The 16,424-nt window shown below is 43.0% G+C and overlaps 1 protein-coding gene across 1 annotated transcript in view; it reads right to left on the bottom strand.

The window, feature by feature from the left end:
- LOC134448122 (E3 ubiquitin-protein ligase rnf213-alpha-like) overlaps window positions 1–16,424 on the bottom strand; it is a 195,616-nt gene that overhangs the window by 55,134 nt on the left and 124,058 nt on the right. Inside the window, 5 exon segments of the mRNA XM_063197880.1 lie at window positions 390–596; window positions 1,292–1,406; window positions 1,519–1,624; window positions 3,268–3,434; window positions 3,691–3,873. Coding sequence (XP_063053950.1) covers window positions 390–596; window positions 1,292–1,406; window positions 1,519–1,624; window positions 3,268–3,434; window positions 3,691–3,873 — 778 coding nt within the window.

The raw sequence follows: 16,424 nt of genomic DNA on the forward strand, positions 1-16,424 counted from the left end.
AGGCTAAAAAATGATGGGTTTTCCTCTCAAAATGACGATCGTTTAATTTATTATTATTTTTTTTTAAAAATAGGAGCCCCCCTCAAATAGTAGCCTACCCCGATTAATAGCCTGGTCCAAAAAAAAAAAAAAAAAATAGTAACCCCGGCTACTATTCGAGGAATTACGTTACTTACAAATCTGCAAAGATGTGAGGGGTGTACTCATGTGTATGCACTGGCAATAACCCTTGGTCATCTATGTAAGCATTTAGGCTTACACTTGTGAGTGGCTACAGTGCATGCACACTGATGGAGCGTGTGTGTCTGAGTGTGTATGTGTGTGTGTGTGTGTGTGTGTGTGTGTGTGTGTGTGTGTCTGTGTGTGTGTCTGTGTGTGTGCGTGCGCACATTACCAGTAGGTGTGTATGCACTAGCGATGAGTTCTCCTGCGGTGTCCAGCGCGAGGCGTACACGAGCAAGCTGTTGCAGTATCTCAACACTCACAGTGTCTGCTGGCCCTGCATGCAGGAAGTCACGCAGGAAAGAACCCTCCTCCTGAAAATGCAAACTCTTCTCTCGCTCTGAATACCAGAGCAGACGGACAAACATGGAGTCCTAGGAACACACACAGGCATACAGTCAGGGGCGTAGCAGCAAATTGTGGGCCCCATGTACAATCTGCTCCAATACATATTTTGGACTGTGTGTGGGCCCTCTATATACCTGGGGCCCTGGTGGTCACAATTTACCCGCCTGAATGACCCCCCTGCATACAGTACACAAGCTCAAACACACACACAGTCGGCACACACTCTCTGTCTTTCTTTCTCTCACACACACATACGCACGCACACACACACACGCGCGTGCGTACGTACGCACGCACGCACGCACGCACGCACGCACGCACGCACGCACGCACGCACGCACGCACGCACGCACGCACACACACACAAACAGCCCAATCTTTATATATTTGTGGGGCCCTTGTGGGGCCATTCCATTCATATTAACCTCAACAATATAACAATGCTAAACTGTGCCCAAACCAAACAATACTTAAGCCTATGAGGAAATGTTTTGACACTTTTACTTTCACCAGTACCACACAAAATTACCCCAGCAAAAGGGATCAAATCATGTGGGGTCCAGGAATTGGGCACACACACACACACACACACACACACACACACACACACACACACACACCACACACACACACACTCACACACACACACACACACACACACACACACTCTCACTCACTCACTCACTCACTCACTCACTCACTCACTCACTCACTCACTCACCTCAAAGCAGTTGATGTAGAGTGAGTAAAGCTCGGATTTGTCAGACTCTTCCAGGAGCTTACTGCTCTCAACATCCATCAGGTGCTGCTGCAGGTGCTCCTTCACATCTTCAAAACTACACACACACGCATGCACACACACATACGCACACACACACAAGGTTCACAAAATCCACAAGTCCACCACAAAGATGGACTAAAGTGCTGAGAAAACGTGATTGTTCACACCTGTATTTGAGGAGAAGTTTGAGTATCACTGAGCGCACTACTGGGGTCTTGTCCACCTTGTCATCAAAGGGAGACAGAGCCTTTGTCCGCATTCCACTCTTATTACCTGGGGAGATACGTATGTGGTTCAGGATTGGATGTGTGCAGGCGCGGAGTGGCCATCGGGAGATCGGGGACTTGTCCCGGTGGGCCGCAGCCGCGAAATATTTTACAACGGCCGTATAATGTTCTCAGACGGCCCCAAAGTGTTCGGACGCATTATAATCTCTGATAGCCCAGCATCGAAACTAATGCGAACTAGCTACAAATCAATTCTTGTATACACAGTGGTTGACTCAACAGTATATATACCGTTTACCCGACCGCAATACCTCAGTGACGGTGTCAAACAGTAAATTGGCCACACCCCTTCTCTACTGATAATGTTCATACACCGTAGATCGCGGAAGTTTACAAGATCTTAGTAACATAGTTTCGTTTTCAGTATTTCAAGAACCTGTGATATTTAGATTGGTTACCAAGGAACGGAAATATTAGTCAGTTGTGATTTATTTTCCGATTTCCACATGACTGTTACAGTTTACAGTCTGCCACTCCAGATTCTCTTGTTCTGTGGTTATTGACTTGGGTTACGAATATACTCCACCAAGTGGTAAGGAAGTGAACTGCAGCTAAGCAGGAAAAAACGTTGTACATGTTTTGATGGCACTGGTTTGTTAGAACTAGAGGTATATCTCATTACAGTCGAAATAATGGTATATCAAACATACATTTAAATATGACAAATTTAGGATGTAGCCTATGTAATGTCTGAAGAAATGGAACAAAATAATTAGGCCTACCACACAAGAAGATTCTGATGTGAGCAGTGCTGGGTGTGTAGCCTAAACTGTGGATTAAAATGTAATTGCAAGAAACAAAGACATTTGCTGCGACGAAGACAGCGTTTTAAGGTAGGCCTACACTGTTTGGTTATACATTTTGTTGACTTATGGTTGTGCTTTGAAGTAGGTTTGGCTTATTTGCTGCATGGTGGATTTATTGCACAATGTAGACAGACTTTTTGTAAACTATAGGCTACTATACTATATTTTGTAAGCCTACTCTTCTAAAAATTCCCACACTCAAAACTTTGTGCCCATGCTCATCCGTCTTCCTTAAACGATATTTCAATTTCACACTGTCAAAATGACAGTGGAGTGCACATTTGCATGGAACAGTAGCGTGATGTAGCCTAACCTAGGCATATGAATGCTTTGGACTGTGATGATGGCTCCAGTGGTGTAGTCTACTTTTTGAAGTGGGTATACTGTATATTTGAGCATTTTTTATGTGTACTGTATACATTTGTGCTATTGTAAATAATGGATCAATCCATTTTAAGTGGGTATACTGCAATCCCTGACATTTTGAAATGGGTGCGTATACCTGCGTTTTACATAGACTACACCACTGGCTGTGCATTTCATCAAGGTGTAGGCTAAATTCTCCAATTCAGGTTGATATTTTGACTACACTAATGTTCACATGTAGTACGACTGCAGATTTCGTGGCTTTTGTCTTTTTGGTTAGGAAACCATGTTGTTCGCTTTTTTTTGTTTGTTTGTTTTTTTTTTTTTTTTTTAAAGAGGGCCGCCAAGGGGAAAATTCTCCCTGTGGGAAAAGGTGGGCCACTCCGCCCCTGGTTGTGTGTGTGTCTGTCTGTCTGTGTCAGATGAAAGTGCGAATGTCTGCATTTGTGTGTCTCACTTGTGATGGTAGTTAGTGTCCCTGTGTCCACCATGAGGAATGAGAGGAGGTGGCAAATGACCTCTCGGCTGGGCGGGGTGTCATGGCGGAAACACCCACTGGACACCAGAGCAATGAAGAAGGCATTGCAGCGCTGCCTGAAGTGGCCATAACGAGTGATCAGAGCCCTGAAACAAACAAACAAACACACACACACACACACACACACACACACACACACACACACACACACACACACACACACACACACACAGCTGAGATGATACACGCTTATGGCAACCAACTTCCAAACACAGTGTGTGTGTGTGTGTGTGTGTGTGTGTGTGTGTGTGTGTGTGTGTGTGTGTGTGTGTGTGTGTGTGTGTGTGTGTGTGTGTGTGTCTGTGTCTGTGTCTGTGTCTGTATGTGTGTGTGTTTCCTCACTGTTTCTCCTCTGAGGGCTGCATTTGGTAGTCATCAGGCACAGGCTCCTTGCAAACGGGGCAGTACATAGTTCCAGTCCCCACGGACTGTTTTGCGCAGACCAGGCAGAACATGTGATCACAGGGCAGCGCCACAGGCTCAACAGGGTCATCCATGCACACCGGGCACAGCTGCGTCCCAAACCTTAATAGAAAAAAAATAGAAAAATGGTTAGTGTCTGACTAAGACAGTTTGTAACAGCTCTTTAAAGAGGATGTGAGGATGACATACAGTATATCACGAAAGTGAATACACCCCTCACAGTTTTGCAGATTTTTGAGTATATCTTTTCATAGGAAAGCATTACAGAAATTTCACTTTGACACAATGATTAGTGACATTTTAACAACCTATTTAAACACTTAAATTTCTTGTTCACTCAGAAAAAAACAAAATACAGCCATTAATGTTTGAACATGTACTCACAAAAGTGAGTACACCCCAGATTAAAATCCGGTAGAGAAGGGGCTATGTTGGCTCGAATCGTCTCGAAACGAAACGAAATGAAAAGGGATGACAGGGTATCTGCACATTTTTCATCACCCAATTTAATGCTTTTTAATACCATTTTTAATACCTCCAACATTAAAATTAATACCACTACACGGGTGTGCGTGTGTGTGTTAGTTACATGGTATAATATTGCTATTGTTATTACATTGCTATAATGTAATGTAATACATACATTCACACTGCTCACTGTGTTATTTTATTCTCATTGCCTGCTCCCTAGTCACTTTCTGCACCAGATGTTTGTCATGACTTGTCAAAGAGGTTTCTGTATGTTGCGGGAGTTTTCATGAAATCGGCCCCTTCCTTAGATAATTTATTATAATTTCAAATCAAGTAGCCAGCATCTGTGTAACTCCATGTGCTAAAATATTATTTCAGTTGATCTGGCTGCTGCATAGGTGGGCCCAAACTCTATTACCCTAGTCATTTTTGTGCTTAATTTAACCATAGAGCTGACAACAAAAAAGAGTGAGCTGGCGCGCACACACACACTACCCATTAGTTTAAAACATCATTAACCAAAAGTCATCCAAAACTGAAACAATTACAAAATTGTGTATATTTGAAAAGTTTGATGACATTTCATGAAATACCTTAAATATAAAAAATAAAAATAGACCAACAATTCATCTTTTATAATGGATAAATAGTGATAAATAGTAGAGTGCAGTGCACCTTAGTCTAGGAGAGATAACACCTGTGGCGTCAAAAGGGTTAAAAAGGACCGACTGCTCAGCTCTGGACTGCTCCTCCTGTTTGTTCCCCCCAGCTACATCAGAGACAGTAGTACGCGTTCTACTTTCAGTTTAGCAAGTCGTTCTTCAGAGTGGGAGCAAAGGAACAGCAGCAGTGGAACTTAATATGATTTCCCTAACCGCGGACACTGGAATAGCGATGCAAACACCATGCGGTTACCGATTTGGACATCCTCGCATACCCTCATTGCGACATTTAGCCTCGTAGAAAACACTCGCACACTGTGTGTGTGTGTGTGTGTGTGTGTGTGTGTGTGTCTGTGTCTGTATGTGTGTGTGTCCTTACTGTTTCTCCTCTGAGGGCTGCATTTGGTAGTCATCAGGCACAGGCTCCTTGCAAACGGGGCAGTACATAGTTCCAGTCCCCACGGACTGTTTTGCGCAGACCAGGCAGAACATGTGATCACAGGGCAGCGCCACAGGCTCACGGAGGTCATCCTTGCACACCGGGCACAGCTGCGTCCCAAACCTTAATTTTGAACAAAGCATCAGGAGATAGAATAGAATACAGTGAAATAGAACAGAATAGAATACAGTAGAGTAGAGTAAAATTGAAAAATGGTTAGTGTCTGACTAAGACAGTTTGTAACAGCTCTTTAAAGAGGATGTGAGGATGACATACAGTATATCACGAAAGTGAATACACCCCTCACAGTTTTGCAGATTTTTGAGTATATCTTTTCATAGGAAAGCATTACAGAAATTTCACTTTGACACAATGATCAGTGACCTTTCAGCAACTTATTTAACCACTTAAATTTCTTGTTCACTCAGAAAAAACAAAATACAGCCATTAATGTTTGAACATGTACTCACAAAAGTGAGTACACCCCAGATTAAAATCCGGTAGAGAAGGCCTATGTTGGCTCGAATCGTCTCGAATCGTCTCGAAATGAAAAGGGATGACAAGGGAGGTCATCAGTGTGCGTTTCAACCTTTCTTTGCATTGAACTTTTACATTTTGAGTCTGCATCTGGCTTAAATAGATTGGTGTGAGATTTGAATGCAATCCTATGGAGAATATCATGATCTGCTTCAGTAGTCACAGTGCATGTTGACATGCATGTTTCTTTTAGGTGTATTTCAGATTGCCAATGTTGACAGCATTCATGCATCCCCAAACCATGTCAGTCCCACTACCATGCTTGGCTATTGAGAGGATACACCTTTTTAGTAAAACTCACTTGTTTACCACCACACATGCTTGACACCATCTAAAGCAAATTTGTTTATCTTGGTCTCAAGAGAGATGAACAGACCAAGGATATGGATCACTGGAACCATGTCGTGTGATCTGAAGAGACCAAGATAAACAACTTTTCTTTAGATGGTGTCAAGCATGTGTGGTGGTAAACAAGTGAGTTTTACAAAAAAGGTGAGTCACTCGTCATCTCGATGGGAGTCTCTCATTGTCTGACGACCTTAACGAAGATTTAGTAAAGTCACTCCTGAAAGTTGAAAATTTCCCGCCGAGGGCAAGGCCCGCCCACTGCCTTTATTAGGCATAGTCGGGAGCGCCTACATCATTCTTACACTCTCTTCGGCTGTGTACATCTCGACCTGCTGCATTCAACTGTCCTCCATAGGAGTGTGTTGGAAAGGTGCTACTTCACTGGGCGCTAAACACGACGAAGGGCTTCTGCCGAAGCATAAAAGTGGACTAAAGTGCTTTGTTTGTACTTTTTGGACACTGTGGAGACTTCTCCGACGATCTTTTGTGGATTTTCGTCGAAGGAGGTAGTCACGTGAGTCACCAGGGCTAAGACCAACTAGCGTGATTAGCGTGCTAACCTACCATACACTACCAGCCAAGGAGCATAGCTAGCATGGAGTCGAAAGGATGGGAGAGGAGGAACAACGCGAATGCATCGCAGGTTGCGGATTCCCCATCTCGTCAAGGGACCCCCACCTTCTCTCTGTACTGTGCCACGGATTCCGGCACGCTCAAGTGGCGTTAACCACGACCAAATGTAAAAATGCCAGCGCATGCGCACCGCCACGCTAGGCTTCAGGCTGTGAGGCCACCTAGCCTGTAGTGTTGTCACGATACCAATATTTTGGTAACGGTACCGGTATCAACATGTATTTCGGTAATTTTCGGTACTAAAAAAAAAAAAAAAAATTGCAACGTTTCTATGTCCTGTAATGCAATATTTTTCCAGCTCCCGGTACAAATCAGGCCAATCTCAATATAACACTGTCATACTCTGCATTGAAACAGCAGCATTTTTAATAATGCCATCCAAATAATTTTGTTAAAATGACATAAAATACAAGAACATGAGTGGATATTTATTTGGATAACACACATCACATCATAGTAAGTTACTTTTAATTCAAATGTGATATGGACTGTTAGTGAATGTGCAGTGAATTATTTCTCGCACATTTGCTTGTTTTCAGTGTTGGTAGATTTTAACCAAAACACCCAAATCAATACTACAGCCACTAGGCCTACTCGCTGTTCCCCAGCACTTCAAGGGTTTATGTGAAACTCACACTGATCCAATCAGAAGCGCCTCTCTCTCTCTCACTCACTCACTCTCACACACGAGGCAGCAGGCAGGCAAAGCCACCTCTTCTCTCTGTTTCCCTCCGTGTAAATGAGCTAGTTGTCTCGTAACCTAGCATGTTTAGCTAACTTGCAACAGCCAAAGAGGCAATTTTACAGGATGGATTCACAAAGCAATCAAAAATAATGTCACTCAGTACAGCATGATACTATTCCAACTGTAAGTTAAAGTTGCAAATAAAAGTGTTAAGCGATTGCTAGGGCTAACCGCTATTCAGTTTGGAGTGTTTATAAGCAGCAGCTGTTGCCGTTTGCCACATGAGGTACATTTTTTATACCGGTATGCCGTGCAACCCTACTAGCCTGAGAAGGTGGAAAAAGAACACATCATCCCCTGACCCCTCCGTTGATCCGGGCGTATAGGTCACTGATGGGGAATCGGAAGTTGAGGCGCACGTGGAAGAACCCAGCGAGGATCCCGGGCTCGAGGCTTGACAACCCACCCCCCTCAACACGGACGTATTCTTTGAGATCTCTGAGAGAGCAGCTCGTCAATTAAATGGCCCGCTAGATTGCTAGTTCGTGGCAGAGGATGGCTTGATGGGCGGGGTAAGCCGGGCCCCACTGCCACACCTAGGAGAGTGCTCCCCCTCTTCAGGGAAGTTTGGGAACAAGTGGCTAAAGGTCAGATTAGACTTCTGCAACTGCGCTCGTCAAAAGTCGCGTGGGAGTGGCCACGAACCAACATTGTATTCATGCATCTGCGAGTTCTGCAAGGTCCGAGGTGTCATCGCGAGCCACATTTGAAATTGCGCGATGGCTTTCACTACATTGTAAGCACTGCGGTCATTATTAAGCAATGTTGCTTTGATATTTGATATTTTGATATTTTATTAGGATCCCCATTAGCTGATAAACATATCAGCTACTCTTCCTGGGGTCCACACAGAAAACATCACAAACAAGACGTCAACATACAAAACATTTTGTAGCCCGGTTTGCTAGGTATTTTCACACAAATTGCAAAGGCACTGGTATCATTATTTGACATACCCAGTCTGTTTTCACGAGCAGAAAATGCAAGCATGTAAAGACAGTTGATTCTGCCGATGTGTGTTTACATTCGGTGGAGGAAGCTACGGTAGTAAAACCGCAGCCATTGTGCCACGAGTGTGGCAGACGAGAACTGGTGCATTGTTTGTTACTTAGCTTGTAGCTTTGTGTATTTACACATATTTACACACAAGGAATTAATATAGTTTTTAACAGAATACAGGTCTGCTCTCGCAAACTACTGGCATAGCGCTGCCACAAGAACAGAACAAGGAAGTAGCGAGACTACCAATCATAGCGCCTTTTTGTCTGCGTCCTCCGCGTCCGTCAGATAGTTCGGATTTTTTGGAGGCGCTCGACGACGGTCGCAGAGCTTCTGCGCGAGGGGCGTGGACTCGCACAGACAGAAGACGGACGGACGCAGAGGCCGAAACATAAATCTAGCTTAAGTCGTGGGAAAAGCCAAACTCAGCGCGCACACCAACTAAGGGATTCGCCATGCTGAACACCGCCAACATGGAACACAGATGGGAATTAATTAATTGTAATCTTATACTGCTTTACCAAATCTGGTTGTGTTATTTTTCGAGTTTAGGGGAAGATTTTGGGGGAAGTTGGGGCTGGGGGGGGGGGGGGGGGGGGTGCCTCTGGGGTTGTGAAGAAGAGACTCTGTCGCTTACGTGACTGAGACAAATAATAGCCCAGGCTGTGTTTACATTGAAGTGACTCCATTTAATTCCAAATAATGTCTGGCTACACAGCTCTGTCCTTACACTCCTTCAGTATCACCAAGACCAAAACTGGGGTAGGGGAAGGAGGGAGAGTAGTGTGGCATTCACATGCTATGGGAATTATGGTAAATACATAAACGTCGAACTGACAAGCACGCATGAACAAGAAACAATGGCTACGATTACATGATGTTTTTAATTCCCAATTATTAATAGTTCAGAATTGAAGTTACTTTGCGATGTGTATACATGACACTTTCACTTAATTCTGAATAAATGTCTGGGGATCAGAAAGCATTTCGATACGCATGAATGGCTATCCGGGGAATTTACTCGTGAATGTGCGTTACCGAATGTCTCATTTACTTACATGCTACATCGGCTAGCCTAAATGAACACAGTCTATGCTTCAGCCACGGCAGTTTGGCTATATTATTTGAACATCCAGCAACACAACACGTTTTCGGCATGTTGAGCGTGACTGTTAATAAATTTATACATGTATTATTGAAAATATACAATGTGATAAAAGTGTAACCTTTCGTTAGGAGTTTATTGGTTATACTTTGGTATCCTGTTAGTCTCGCTCTCTCCCTCTCCCTTGCTCATTGATTTATGTGACGTCTCAGAGACATCTCTCCCCTCCCAGTCTGTCCCAGACCACTTTGCTGAACTTTGTTTAGGCTATGGAAGCTATCAATCACAGGCCAGTCGCCACTAAGAGCCCATCACGGAACCAGGGGGAGACGAGACCTTATATGTCACTATTCTATAGTTTTACATATTCATGATAGGAAAGATGACGTCATGGACTGGGGGGACTGGGACTGTTTTAAATAAGTTTGTTTCTGTATACACTTCAGGACTTGCTGGGTATTTCCCCACGCAGTAACTCCTCCGGCCGTTAAACAATAAAATCTGCTCGCAGATTTTAAATGCTACCTCTGTTTCCTGTGTGTTCTTTCAGGTCAATTTGATTTTAAGGTAATACAGTGAAATTGTTAAAGTGATAATGTGAATTTATTCACATGTTTTGGTCCTTCGATAGCCGAACTTCAAAAATTGTCCTCCCTGATATATGAAGACGTAACGACGCACTGGACTCCAAGTTTTCACCCGGGACCCTGAAATAGGTGACTTTGCCTCACTACGCCTTCATATTCAGCGACGACTGACTGAGTAAAAGAACCAACTGGGACCCACAGGATAGAGGTAGTATGGATTTGGATTTTTTATTTCTAAATTTTTGCCAGGATAGCTCGTTCCTGGGGTGACAGGTCATTGTTGATGCTGATGAGTGTGCGCACCACGTGAGAGTCGTGGATCTCGGAAGTTGAGCTCTGATCTTTCCCCCAGGACCGGGGCTTGACGGCATTCCGCAGACGTGCGTAAGTAGTTTGAACTACTTAAGTCCTGGCTAGTAGCTGGTTGGGCATCAAGACCTAGGCTTGACGCTGTAAGCCCTGTAGGCTGTAACATACGTGAGTCCTTTTCAGGCTGTAATATACGTGAGTCCTTTTCAGGCAAGCATACCGGTATATAGAGCGTTGTCTCCGGGAATTTTGCCATGTAGCATGGGAAATGTCCTGTTTATAGAGCGTTGTCTCCGGGAATTTTGCCATGTAGCATGGGAAATGTCCTGTTTATAGAGCGTTGTCTCCGGGAATTTTGCCATGTAGCATGGGAAATTACCTGTATTTGGAACCTGTAGGTAGCCTGTCCGAATTCTGTCCTTGTTTTGTTACAAGACAATGGGTTCTCATCATACGAACGGTTTAATTTATTGCATATCAGAGAATGAGCAGTACTTCCCCGCAGTTGGCTGTTAGCTAAATGTGTAATGTAATAGTTGGATACTGAACAAATTCTGTTTATGGCAATTTTAGACTTCTGCAATTTGGCTTTATATTTTCTAAATTTTGTCATAACTGAGACGGAGGCTGCTTCCCCGAAATGCAGGGCTATTTTACTTCTCAGTGTTTAATTTAGAACTGCAGGTCGTACAGTAATAGTTGGACATCTTTCTGTTTTGTTTTGTCAAAATTGATGAAAGTTTTTTTTCCTACTTTCCAATCTGTTAAAGCTGTATGCTCACAGATTGGAGAGGGGGGGAATGGTTGGTCAGTAACTTTCAATAGAAGATGACCATGAAAAAGAAACAGTAATAAATAATAAATGATAATAATAATAATAGTAACATGAAAAATGAATTAGGGAAAAAAAATATATGACAAACCCAGCATGTGGGATTTTAGGGCCTAAAAGACTAGTCAAGGCCAGACATAGGCCTCGGACCAATCAGATCAGTCCGTATAGAGTCAAAAGACTCACTGTCGTGGTTGGGACTATTTATTCTGACCAGGAAGTCCATCTTATTTCTGAGTGAATGTGTGTAAATGGGAAACCAACTCTTCTTAAGAGCTTAATTTACCTTAACTCACAACACTATAGTCTTTGCAAGTGGCAAAGTTATTTTTTTTTGTTTTGTTTTTCTCTTGGATCTGAATTATTTTAGCCACTTGTGTTGCCTAAATCTGTGACACATGGTGACACTTGAACCTTGGCAAGACGCTGAGGAACTTTTTTTGATAGGCTATTTTGTTTTGTGTCTCCACCACGTTAGTTATATCTCTTGAAGCAAGCTCATTTAGTATCATGAGTAACACCAATCCTGAGCCTGATAATGGTGGAGATATTGAATTTATGGAAAAAAGGCATTCTGGCTCCTCAACTTATGTGAGGCGATGGAATGTAAAATATGGCTTTAATGGAAGCCTTACAATTGAAAATTGTGAGGCCTTATTAGAAAATGTGCTTCTTCGCCACAAAGAAAAAATGGCTGAGTATGAAGAAGAAGCCAGAGTGTGTGAATTGTGGCTTGCTGAAGCAAAACTTAGGAATAGGCAAATGACGCATATGCAAATTGACAAAGTACATGATGATGTTACTGTTGTGTATGTGTCTGATGACCATGTGTTGACTGTTACAAGGTGTGAGGAAGGAGGTCAATATCAGAACCCTCCACTCACAACATCCTGTATTTTAGTTGTTCCCCCTGCTCTCCCTGTCGCTCTTGCCGTAGCACGAGTTGAACGGACGCCTGTCCCATTTCCTCTCTACTCACACAATGTGTTAAAGGGGGTGATGACCCTCGAGGTCAATTCTGCCACCCCTACAATGAGTAGAACAAATACTCGCTCCCAATCCTCAGTAGTGGAAAATTATTCCCAGACTGCAGATCGGGACTTATTGGATGATTTTCGAGCACTCTCTTTCCCAAAGACTGAGAATCCAGTGCGTGGCAGCCGTGCCCAGAGACGAAAATATAATTTGTGCTTTGCATGTGGCATGACGGGTCATTGGGCTCGAGATTGTTCCCTAGATAAGAAGAACTGATTTGTCCAATCTCTAGTGTGCACCCAATTTGCTTTTAATTCAGTGGAAGTTAGCTGGCCATGGCAATAACTTGCGAAATATCCCTTCCACTTTGTTAATGAGCAGTGAGTGGGACATAACGTAACACTTTTTCTAAATTGATAGGTTACCTGTCTGTATGTCTGTGTTTGTCTAAATGGGCCCATGTATATGTTTGTGTCCATGTTCATGTTCATGTTTGTCCATGTTTGTTTATGTTTGAATGCCGGCTGTGTGAATGCTGTGTGTGTGGGTGTGTGTCACTCTCCGGGTTGTGTATGTGAGTGATTTGCCTCACTGAGTGCACGTAAAGAATGAGTGATTGTGACGTCTAGTGAAGGACGGTCTGGTCCGTGTTGGTGTGATCCTCCAGAATGTCCGAGAGACATTTGACTTTCCTGAGTATAAACAGCAAAACAATGGGTATGTGTTTTTATTTCATGCAAAGTTATTTTTGGGGACCATTTTTGTTCTGTCGCATATGGTAGGCTGTGGCGACATGGAGGTTTGTCATCCTGTTCTTTTCATTTTGTTTTTATACATTTTGTTTTCACAATGTATTTGTTTTTGTTTGTGAACTTTCATTGTGAACCTGCAACTTTCTAGAAGCCAAGACCATTTAATTTTGAGTAGTCTTTGAAACTTTCACATGTTTCATAAGCCCTAATGAATCTGTTTGTTTTTTTGTGTGGTTATTTTGGAGTTTTTATACTGGTTTGAACGTAGGTCTATGCTTTTCTGAGGGATTATTCTGTTTTCTTTCCCCTTTTCTTTTAATCCGTTCAGACATAGTGTTATGAATTTCCTGTTACCTGAATGGCACTACTGAATTTGTGATGCATTGATCACGACACTGTGTTATGTCATTATCCTGCAGTACTGTGGTACTTAACTTTTCAATGACTGTTACTGGATGTCGCTGGAGGTCCGGTGTGCATGAAGGCGCTTCTTCACACTGGGTTCTACCTCGACTGTGCCGTAAGTTGGGTTTACCTAACTGGACTCACTTGTCTGGTCATTAAAGAGACACTATGCAACTTTTTCATAGTCATGACATGGCTTGGTACTCAAGATTTTGCTTGACTGACCCGTGATGGGGAAAATGGCAATATTTCCATCACCGCCTAGTGCTCCTGCTCCGAAACAGCACTTGCAGTTTTGCCTGGCGGCGCCGCGCCTTTTGTTGTTGTGCAATTTGTGGCCGCTAGGGGCGTCTAGATTTCTATGCTGTATGAGCGGAGCGAGACCTATTCCTTCGTTTGCTAAGCAGCAGCCAAGGAGGTCTACATAAGGCAGCAGCTTGCTGAAAGCTGGCTACTGGCTACTGGCTAGCTGATTGTAAAATATCACGCTGGCATGCAGTGAAAACAACGAATGGGACTGCAAATAAATCACGAGATAATTGAGATGAAAGGTTTGGACAGGCAAATAAATAGCTTGTGTGAACATTGGAAAAGGGCTTCAAACCGGAGAGAGCCGAACGCCAAAAGATGGGGATTTTATCATTCATTCACTACACTGGGATGTATGCATTAGCATTCTCAAAACCCACGCCACCTCGTTTAGTTTACAAAGATACACAAATGTATACGAGTTGAAATCTGATGTCGCACATTTTATTTGATGTCAAAGGACACAATCAGTCGAGCGAGGCTAAAAATATGTTGTTGCCGATCAAGAGGAGACGAAACGTGATCTCTAGTCGGCATATGGATGTCCACTTTCACTTTCAACACCACAGGAGATAAAACCGCGTCTTGTCACCTCGACTTCGAAATCGTTATTATGACAACAAAATAGCCGTTTCCTCGTTCTTCTAATGTAGGCTACAGGTACTATATAGTTACTGGAAATGTGAAATAAAGACGGGGATATCTGCCGAGAACAAGTGGATCAAATAATATCCATCTGAGGGAAGTGCAAACATGATTGCAGTTGTGTGGAGTGAATTACGAAGCAGCCAACTCATAAGCAAGGGGGGGAATCTCACATATGATAAAGCCCCTTAGAAGTGGAGAGAACTGAATGCAAGGAAGGGAATCTGGTTAATTACAGAAGACGACGAAATTTAATTCGCACATAATCTCGAAGCCAATGTCTGTCTAATTTAGTTCAATGCACATTTTCGGCAGAACCACTAGAGGCCGCTATAAAGTTGTTTATATGTATGTGTTTATGTCAAAGTTGCATAGGATCGCTTTAAAGCAGTTGGTTTGTTTTTGCTATCTCCCAACTGTGATTTATTTCTTTATTTTATTTGTCAGTTTTGTTTGACTCTGTCTGGGTTTTATTTTGCTTTAAGGATGGTTTATGGTTGGTTATGTCTAAATGTACAAGTTGGGTGAGATTTTACCTTACATTTTATATAGGCCTAAGCCTACTTGTTTCAAAATATTATGAGACGCAGTTATGATTTAATTTTATTGCTTTTAAAAGTGGTTATGTGCCACAGGTTTATGTGAGGACAAATCTCATCCTATCTTATTAGTTGTAACGATGTGGACAGCAAGGTGGTTTGTGTTGACAGTTTGATGTATTGTGTGTTGTGTTTTGATGGCGTGTTCCCGTACTTTGTTTTTTCTCTCCCTGTTTTAAGTGCGCTGTCCTCACTGACGGGAGTTGAGCTAAGCCCCTACATCTACCATGACCTCATGAACACCGACAGTGAGAACTGCATGCCAATATGTTTGGTTCTGTTGCGAAGTGTTTAATGCAGACCTAACTACTAGCCAACTATGTCTGTGGCTGTAGTAATTTTATAATAATAATAATAATAATAACTTGGTTTTATATAGCGCCTTTCAAGGAACCCAAGGTCGCTTTATATTTTTACATTTTATGTTGCATGCTTGTTGTTTTCCATGTGCCGATTCTGTCCATTTGTGTGTAACGGGTTGAACCGTGCAGTTCACCAGACAATGTGTCCCCCAGTCTTGCTGTAGTACGCTGTACGCTTGGCCACTGAGTGCCTAATTAGTTAGTGGCGACTAGGCCAAGGTTTTTTTGTTTTTTTTTAACAAACCCCCGAAATAGAAGGCTTTTAGAGCTCTCCCGGTGTTTGAGTGTCTATGGGGGGTTTAACCTCTGCCTTTGTGGTCTGTGCTGAGGTCCGGTTACGCGCGGACAAGCACCCTGGCCACGTCCCTTTTGTCTGTGTTTAGGTTGGACAGACCCTGTTATCCGAACTGTTCTACCTCCTCTCGCCCTGTCATGTTGTGAGGAGAGTGTCGCCGAGGGTCTGATCATTTCAATTCACCATGGGCAGTTGGCCCATCGCTGTTTTGCCCAAACATATATATATATTTTTTTACATTCTTTTCTGTTTGTTTGTTTTCTTTGGTTTGTGTCGTGCTGGCCGCCTCCTCCCTTCCCGTCTATTTAGATGGCTGTCCGGAGTGTTTACGCACTCCTGCAATATTTAGGGCAGACACTCTGGATTTCCCCCTTCCTTTTTATTTCAGCGGCACGGCCAGTTTAGAGTATTTTGTGATTTGTTTTATGTTTTGTGTCAGTACATCAAATACTTTTTTTATGTCAACAAAAGGGAACGTCTCTGTGCATATCTATCCGAACCTGTTGTGCCTTGGTGTACTGGTTATTACCTCTGGGGAGGTTCTCCCAGTGGTGTAGTTATGCAATTGCAGTCCACAGTTGATAATTCATTTCTTGACTAATTGACGTCAGGTCCACTCTGCTATGCATGGAGTATTTTCAGGG

Source organism: Engraulis encrasicolus, chromosome 4 (genome assembly GCF_034702125.1).
Source record: "Engraulis encrasicolus isolate BLACKSEA-1 chromosome 4, IST_EnEncr_1.0, whole genome shotgun sequence".
NCBI lineage: Eukaryota > Metazoa > Chordata > Actinopteri > Clupeiformes > Engraulidae > Engraulis > Engraulis encrasicolus.